The sequence below is a fragment of the Gossypium raimondii genome, chromosome 7 (genome assembly GCF_025698545.1).
Source record: "Gossypium raimondii isolate GPD5lz chromosome 7, ASM2569854v1, whole genome shotgun sequence".
Lineage (NCBI taxonomy): Eukaryota > Viridiplantae > Streptophyta > Magnoliopsida > Malvales > Malvaceae > Gossypium > Gossypium raimondii.
The window spans coordinates 15,945,099-15,954,149 of NC_068571.1; the positions used below are offsets into that span (position 1 = coordinate 15,945,099).

The following is a 9,051-nucleotide window of genomic DNA, read 5'->3' on the forward strand; positions in this document are numbered from 1 at the left end:
AAGAAAATTTCACTGTGAAGAAGCTAAAGCGAGATACGATAGCATCTTCAAAAATCAACAAATGCTCTCATAAAAAGGCTTTACACTGAAAGAAAGCAACTATATCAATTTCACGACACACATTCGACAAATTGCTGAAGCCCTTAATTGAGAGTTGTTTTGTGAGAAAAGACCTAGTGTAGATGAAGAGTTAGGTCATGAATTTTATGCGAATTTGACTTTAAGCAAATTAACAGAAGTTTCTTTTCGAGGAATCAATGTACTAATAAGCTTAAACGCTCTTAATGAATTATTTGAATTACCTGATTTTGAAGACGACGAATATTCTTTTTTGAGGATAAATTTTGAGGCTAAAAAATTACAAGAAATTCTTGTTGAACTTACAGTTTTGGGTTCTAAGTGGGTTGTGTCAAAGCATGGAACTCACACTTGTCGTAGAGAATATTTGACACCACTAGAGAATGTATGGTTTTATTTTGTTTGGTTTAGCTTATGCCTATTTCACATGGGACCACGATTTTAATAGAGTGAATGGTCTTGTTATAATCAATTTTAACGGCAAAGACCATTGATGTGGGAAAAATTATTGTAAGGGAAATTCAAAATTGTGCCGCTAGATGTTCTGGCCCTGCATACTTTCCCTTGACGATAACAATTTTGTGCTTGAAACCTAAAATCCTTGCAAACGTAAAGAAGCCAGGTTATAGCCAGGGCACAATCACAGATTGGGACCTTTACCGAATAGCCAGAGATCCCGAAGAAGAAGAAGAAGATCCCACAGAGGTCGAACCAATGCAGTCAGCTAAAATCCTTGATAAGGAAGAACCAATTGAACCAATAACCGAACCTGACATGGCAACCCCAACTTTTAGAACTCATTCGCCTCGACCAGATCTTTGTGATGAGCTATCAAAGTTGATGGACCTAATGCAACACATGCAATGGTAGCAACAAGCTTACTAGGGCATTAAAAAATACAGGATGACTCAATGAGAAGAGCTTTTACGAAAATACTTCATGACTCATTTATTTTTGAGCCTGAGTTTCTAGATTTTATATTTGAACCATGGAGTCCAACATCGAAGAAGGAATGAAGTAATTCATGCAAAAACAAAGACAATGGAGAAAAAGATTAGTCGGATTTTGAGGGATCTGTAAATAAATAAAAAAGGGGAATCTTTACTTTATTTTATTTTCATTCCTAGGATATTTAATGTTTTTAGGATTAGGTTCTATTAGAATTTTTTTCTAACATAATAAAATAAGAATTGGAAATCATCAATAAAATTGAACAAATTGCAAAATAAGAAGTGTGGCAATATGTACATGTCTAGGATTGGATTTGCCTTGGAAAAGCTTGGTATTTAAGCAGTCAAACTTGACTCACCTCCTTTTCCTAGGGTCCTGTCTGGTGTACAGTATCTATTCACTTCTATATTATCATTCTCTCTATAGTTTTTAACAACGGGGACATTGTTCATCTTAAGTAGGGGGACCGAAAATTTGAAATCATTTTCTCTCAGAATAAAATTTTCTTTTAATTATGGTTAGGTTATATTTTGTTCAAAAATTTGGAATTTTGTTAAATATGTTAAACTTCAAGATGAATAAAGTTCTATTATTTCAATAATTGTTATGTTAGATGAATCATGACATAAATGTAATATTAATAAAATTTGCAAATCATAACATAATTTTTTTAATTCTTTAGGAGAGCTAAACATGCATGAAAGTTTAAGTATCTAGAATTAACTTATTAATTTCTTAAGCCAAAATCCTAGGAAGCATGAAATTTTGAAAATGTCTGAGGCAAACTTTTGTTTGGACTGTTTGAGCCTTTTAAGTCAACCTTAATGAATTTTTATCCTTTAAAACCTAACTTTAAGACTATATGGCCTAGTTTTATTTGAACCTTTGCAATGTTTAGCCATCATTTCTCTCATAATTATCTTTAAATTATGTCAAACACTAGACTCATTATTATTAAGAATATTCTTTGAAAATAAGTTTGGGGGAATTGAAAAAAAGTATCAAGTGCTCAAAAAAATTGTAGTACATACAGTAAATTTCTCGTATTGACAAAAAAGAGAGGAAAAAGAAGAAAGAGCATTTGTACTTAATAGAAATAGATGTACAAAAGAGCATGTGAAAACAAAATGAATTGTTGTATTGAAGGTACTTATTCCGAAGGTTCGATACAAGTTGAGTCTAGTGTTTTTAGCTTAAAATTGTCTATCTTTTACCTACCCCTAGCTCAGCCACATTACAACCTATTTAAAAGACCTTTGAATTCAAATTTTCGTGCTACCTACATTAGTGGAAAGAAATTTCTAAGATTCAACATATGAAGACATAAGTTAAACGTAGTGATCTAAGTTTAGTCTTTAATACGAAAATAAAAGTTAAATGGTAAGAATTAGCATGTCTTTATTAAGAAAACATTTAGTCTATTCTTGCTAGCATAAATTGTGGGGGAAATGTATTCTAAAGACATTTTTTTCAATCATGATTTCAAGTACTTCCTCTTTTTAATTTGTGTATTACTCGGGACAAGCAATGAATTAAGTTTGGGGTGTGGAAACATAAAGATAGACTTTTTCGCACCTTTTGATCCCTAATTTATGTAGTTTTGTAGTAATTTTTTTCAAAATTCATACTTTAATTATAAAATAATTAACTTTCACTTATACTATTAGATTATTTAATTTTAACTATTTGTATAATAAATTTTCATAACTTTGGTTTATTTTCGACGGTTTTGCTCAAAAGGTGAAAATTGGCTCGACAGACACCTCGAAAGGCTTGAACCGTTGGCGAATTTTTGCATCGAGTGAACCAAGGGCAAGATTAAATATTTTTCCATCCAATGATGGTCCAAATTATGATTATTTTATGCACTTTATTTTCAATTTTTATCCAAATTTAATTGGGTTAAAAATTAATATAAAGCCTAATGGAGAAAGTGAGCTGATTATGCTAATAAAGGAAGACTGATCCAACAAGAGAAATGGTAGCCCAAAACCATCCAACAAGCTGAACCAATCAGATGAATATTGCTGATTTTTATTCTTGCAAAACAGTCCTCAAATTTTCTCTAAACTCCATTCAAACTCCTCCACTTTTTGTGCCTTTAAAGATTTGCCCCAAGCTAAATTTAGTAAAGTTTGAATGTTTCAAACTTTGCTCCATGTGTGGCCGACCAAAGGGAGTGTCTGGCTGCTAATTATTTTCTATTTTTAGTATCCGCTCCCACCTATGAATACCCCCTTTACCTATTTATTCAACATACCCTCATTCCCATACATCTCTCTCTCTTTCACTGACTTTCTTCTTTTTGTTTTTCACTTTTTCCTGTTCCTTTTCCTTGCCGATTTCCCTCTTGAAAAAGAGCCTTCTTTTACCTTGGAATAGCATCATTCAATTGTTCATAGAGGCCTCGGTTCAATAGAATGAGTAGAGTAGAAGAGGAGCGCACTAGTCTAGCTTCAAAGAAAACATGGATTTGCTCTCTAGTTCTTTATCTTTAATTTTATTGTTTACATTGTGATGATGAATATGATTAATTTTTTTGTTGTTTTTCTTGTTCTAATTAAAATGACTTAAAGTAATTCATGTTATATTGATTGCATTCTATTCACTTAAATTATTAAAAGCATGTTTGTGTTGTTAGAGGCCTTGGTAAGTTATTCAATTAAATAAAACTATGCTTATGTTATACTTGCATTATAAAATTCAAGGTAACGAATGAATTAATTATTAAATGTATTGAAATTATAATTAATTGACACAATATTTAATTGGTGCATATTTAATCTTCTAAGGTAGTGAAGGTTAAGTTAGCGACAGTATTAAGCGGTACATTAGCCTTGCATAACTTGCAAGATTATTATGATTAAATTGTTTAAATGTATAAATATATTGTTACCTCATTTAATCTTTTATGTTCTTATGAAGATTCAAATTGTTTGAATTTGCATTGAAAAATGTCCAAGATATTAGTTAATTTAGTAAGTACGTATGAGTAGTAGTTAGCAAATTACCAAGTTCTTGTGAAAATATTCATAACAACATGAACATGGGTTTAGTAATTCTAAGTTAAAGAATGAAATTAATCTAACACAATTATGTCATCTTAATGAAAATCATCCTTTGAAATTGTGCATTGAAATTTTTATTTTTATTTTATTTTAGTTATTGAAATTTTAGTTTTTAATCACCTCCTCAAAATTAAAATATTTTCAATCACCAAAGTGTTTGATTTACATTTCGTAAATATTTTTTTTCACAGTCCCTGTGGGTACAATAACTTGACATTTACTTGTCACTTTATTACTTGTTGCGATTGTGTACACTTTCACATTTCCATCTTTCCAAGAACTTGGTGAGTTTAAACTCCATTTACCCATTTCACACTTATGCAACACGTTTGAGAACTTCGTTGATCCTATTTTTATTCTTCATTCGATGTCTTGTCTTTGGCGAGTACAATTTCTATCCTTCGTATCGTAGACATCATACCTTACCTTTAAATCCTGCTCCTCCCTTTGTCTATCGTTATATTACTTACATTCTTTACTTATCCCTTTCAAAGGTCCCTTAGCCATTCTCATTCTAAGTTTCATACAGATTAAATACTGTTAATCGACTTGATCTTCAAGTCCATTTGACTCATACTTGAAGTTGTAACTCATTACGGCACGACCCATTTCGATATTCATGTATTAAGTTTATGCTGGCCACACAAAAATATCTCAATAGAACCATTCCTTCAAGGCTCACCATATGTTCCATTCCTTTAGAGTTTACCATATATATATATATATATATATCAATCATTCAGAGTTTTCCATTCTTATCATTCCTTCTTTTACAAAGCTCGCAGAAAGTGTACCAGCCTATTTTCAGTAAATTTTTTTTGATAAAAAGATTCCAAAGTCAAACTTTAATTAATAGCAACATTCAATACAATTTCATGGATATCCGAAGGGTAATCCATATTAAAATCCATAGAACAATTATTAGTTTTGGCCCAAGTACAAAGAACATCAGTAGCTTTATTACAACTGCGTGGGGCCCAGCTAAAAGTAAACTGAATAAAAAATAGGTTTGCTTCTAGATTTCCCGCAGGCGGTGGCCCAACATCGTCAGATCTTCTTGCCTCCTGTTGAAACGATTAAGAAGGCTTGCGCAGTCAGACTCCAATTCCACATTTTCCCAATTATTTGACAGAGCGAATTTAATGCTATCCTCCATAGCCTGCAGTTCCACCCACTCAATATGCAACTCCTTATTCATATAGCCCATCCGCCCGCCATGAACAAAACCATTAGCATCCCTTGCCACCAAACCGTAGTACGCCTTCTTTTCATAAATAATGGCCCTGAAGTTAATTTTGATCGTCCCCTGATGCAATTTTTTCCAGACTATTTTGTCAGGCTTTCTCGGGAGCAGCGGGTCCTTCATGAAGTTAAAATTTTGAAAATCCCTGCGCAACGCCGCTGCCCGTTCCTAGGTCACCTTAGCATCGTCCTCAACTCCCCTAAAGATTTTGTTATTTTTGCTGTTCCACACATTCTAGAGAACGATGATGAAATCAGAGATCGCCTTGATGTCCAGCACTCTCGCAACATCCTCAATCCAGTCAACACATCGGAGATAATTTTCGTCCAGGAGCTTATTATCAAAACCACCAAAATCCAGCACCTTGCGAGCCTTCGGAAAATCTTTCAATGCAAGCATGAGGGTTTCCCTCTCTTTCCTTCATCTTGGATAAGGTTCGTTGAAGCCACTTTGGATACTTGATATTTTTCATACGTTGGCAGATGTTATGGCCGAGTCTCTAGCAAAATATGCAAATTTTCGGGAGGGTTTTAAGCCTCTAGATGATTCTCCAGAAAATCCTATGAGGACCGAACCCGATCTATTTGAGGATTAGCCACGAGTATGCAGATTTAGAAGAGAACACCCCATGAGGATTATGGAACCAAGTACGTCGATCTTCCAGACCATCATTAAGAATGAGGATATTGCAAATTTTTGTCCCCCATATTTTCCCAATAAATATTCGACACCCTATCCTTGTCCCAGCCGTCTTGTCTCTCGTTGAATAGATCCCTCACGAAACCCTCTTTAACCCAGCTTTTGTCAATGCAGATGGACATGCCCGACAGTCCTTCAAAACCCCAGTTGTCATGCCAAATTCTAATACTCTTACCATTACGGACAGTCCACACAAAACCCTCGCTAAGAAGCTTAGTGGCCTGACCAATACTCTACCACATATAGAAGGGTTTATCCATGCACTTAGGGAGGAAGACGTTGCCATCAGGGAAATACTTTGCACTTAAGACCTTGTAGCAGAGAGTGTCCTTACACTAAATAAGGCGCCACACCTGCCTTCCCAATAGAGCAACATTAAACAACCTTAAATCCCTGAAACCAAGGCCGCTCACTTTGGGATGACACAGTCGGTCCCAAGGCAACATGCTCTATCCCCTATTCCTCTCCTTCCCTCCCCACCAGACCTGACACATCATGGATTGGATCTCCTCAATCACCCCTTTTGGAGCCATAAAGACCAAGAAAGCATAAGTCGGGATTGCTTGGACAATTAACTTAAAATCTCCTTGCCACCTTTTGATAAAGATACTTCGACCAGCTATTAATTCTGCTCGCAATATGGTCCACGATATTTCGGAAGATGCTCGATTTCTTTTTAGCCACAGGGATGGGAAGACCTAAGTAGCCGTCTAGCTTGTCCGCAACTTTCATCTTTAGCAAACCCCTCAAGGTCGTGCATTGGGAAACAAGAGTCTTGGGACTAAAATACACCATTGACTTCTCCAAATTTATACTCTGGCCCGACATCCTCGAGAAATTATTCAAAATTTTTAAGAAAATTTCCACCTCTTTGCGTTGGTTCCTGATAACAAAAGGGCATAATCAGTAAAGAACAAGTGGTTTATTCTAGGGCCATCCTTACTTGCACGAATACCCTTTATCTCATTAGTAACTTGAGATTTTAGCAACATGCGAGATAAAGCATCCATGCAGAAAAGAAATAAGTAAGGGGATAGGGGATCTCCTTGACGCAGACCCCTTTCCGGAACAATGGTATCCATTAAACTTATGAGTTCAAGTTAAATTCATGAAATGATGGTTTATATGAGTTGATATAGGTCCCTAATGAAATCAGCTCACTTGAATGAGGGATGAAAATGTTTAAATTTCAATTTATGAGCTTAAGGACTAAATTGTGAAAAGTTAAAATGTTAGGGGTAAAATAGTAATTTTGTAAAAATATAAAGTATGGATTAAGTTGAATAATAGAAGTATTAAATGGATTGAATTTTTCTATTTAGATTGAATTTTTCTATTTAGATCAAGATAGACCATGTATGGACTTAGATCGGGGAAAAGCTAAAGCTTCAGATTAATCGATTTCAGTTTTATGCTCTATCGTCGAGGTAAGTTCGTATGTACGGATTATTATGTTTATGTTATTTGATTATATGTTAATATGTATTTAAAATTCTATTGAACAATGTATATATAAAATCATGCTGTGACGGTTAATGAGTCCTGGTTGAACTTTAGGAATTTGTAGGATACAAATGACTTGTCATTAGGAATTTCATGTTTTGTGTGCTAGTCTTGATGTCCTACTGATGGCTGAGGTCCTGCATTTGTTGTGGATACTCCACAGCTCGTTTGAGTAGCATCGTGTAGCTTACATTTCGATCCACAACTCGTGTGAGCAGGCCCATTTCACAACTTATGTGAGCAATGATGTAAAGGAAATGTTACGGTCATATGTTGAAGCACACTTGGTGTGAGCTTTTTTGAGTATCCGACGATATTTTAAGTGGTTCAACGGGTAGTGAAAAGGATTGAAAAGTTAAGTTTTCATATGGTAATATGCTTATGTTCGTGGAAAGGTTGAATGATACAAATGATATATGTTCACATGGAAATGAATCACCTTATGTTTACTTCAAGTGAATAATGTATGAATACACTAACATGTGTTGATGACGGTGCTTAGGCTTGTGCCAAGCTTGTGGTTGGATTACACTATGCTTATGCTTATGTTATTTAGATGAAATGATAAGTTATGTTTCATGTTTTATGAACTTACTAAGTATTATGTGCTTACGTAATTTTCTTTCTTATGTTTTATAGATAATTGAAAGCTCAATCGATTTGGAAGCTTGTTGGAGATCTATCACACTATCCAACATAAATATTAGTATTTTTTGATGTTTTGGCTAAGGTTATAATGGCATGTATAGGTGGACTTGTTTTGGTATCTAGTTGAATGTTAGTTGATGATTTTGGCATGTATAAGTTGTTTTGGTACCATTTGATGTTGGTTAGATTGTATCATTTTGGTACTTCTGATGCGTGAATGGTATGGCTCAAATGGTAAGTGTATGATGAAGTGTTAACGGTCATAATTGTGGTATGGTTTGTTAAAAGTTGAATTATGTTTGATGGTGGAAATGTGATCAAGTGTGCGAGTTTACGTAAGCTTTAATATTTTCTTATGAGGTACCTTGAAATGGAATATTGGTTGATTGGTTTAAGGTTATTGAATTGGTTGATTGGTTGATTGGTTTAAGGTTATTGAATTGGTTTTGATGTCTTGATTATGTGCACAAAATGCTTTTAGGTGTATGCATGGTTTGGAGTTGAACATGGCTTGATTTTGGGCAAATTCATGTCCACACGGCCTGAGACACGGGTGTGTGACCTAGCTGTGTGTCCTCTGTAGGTTCTATTGAATAAAAGTCAGGCAGTTACATAGCCTAACACATGGCCTGGAACACGGGCGTGTGACACGGCCGTGTAACCCTACTCAGAGAGTTACACGGGTGAGGACACGGGCTGGGACACGGCCATGTGTCCCTCTTTCAAAGGTTAGATTGCTTAAGACACGGGCGTGTGTCTCAGCCATGTAGGGCACACGGTCGTGTGACCCATGCAGTAAAAATTTTCTAACTTTTTCTTAAATTTTCTAAATGTTTCCAATTTAGTCCCGAATTGCTTCTA

The 9,051-nt window shown here is 34.9% G+C and overlaps 1 protein-coding gene across 1 annotated transcript; it reads left to right on the forward strand.

The window, feature by feature from the left end:
* The first annotated feature begins 5,168 nt into the window (after positions 1–5,168).
* On the forward strand, positions 5,169–8,529 carry LOC105771309 (uncharacterized). Its single transcript, XM_012592733.2, has 2 exons — positions 5,169–5,774; positions 8,182–8,529. The coding sequence occupies exons 1-2, from the start codon at positions 5,278–5,280 to the stop codon at positions 8,183–8,185; spliced, it is 501 nt and encodes a 166-aa protein (XP_012448187.1). The 5' UTR covers positions 5,169–5,277; the 3' UTR covers positions 8,186–8,529.
* The last annotated feature ends 522 nt before the right edge of the window (positions 8,530–9,051 follow it).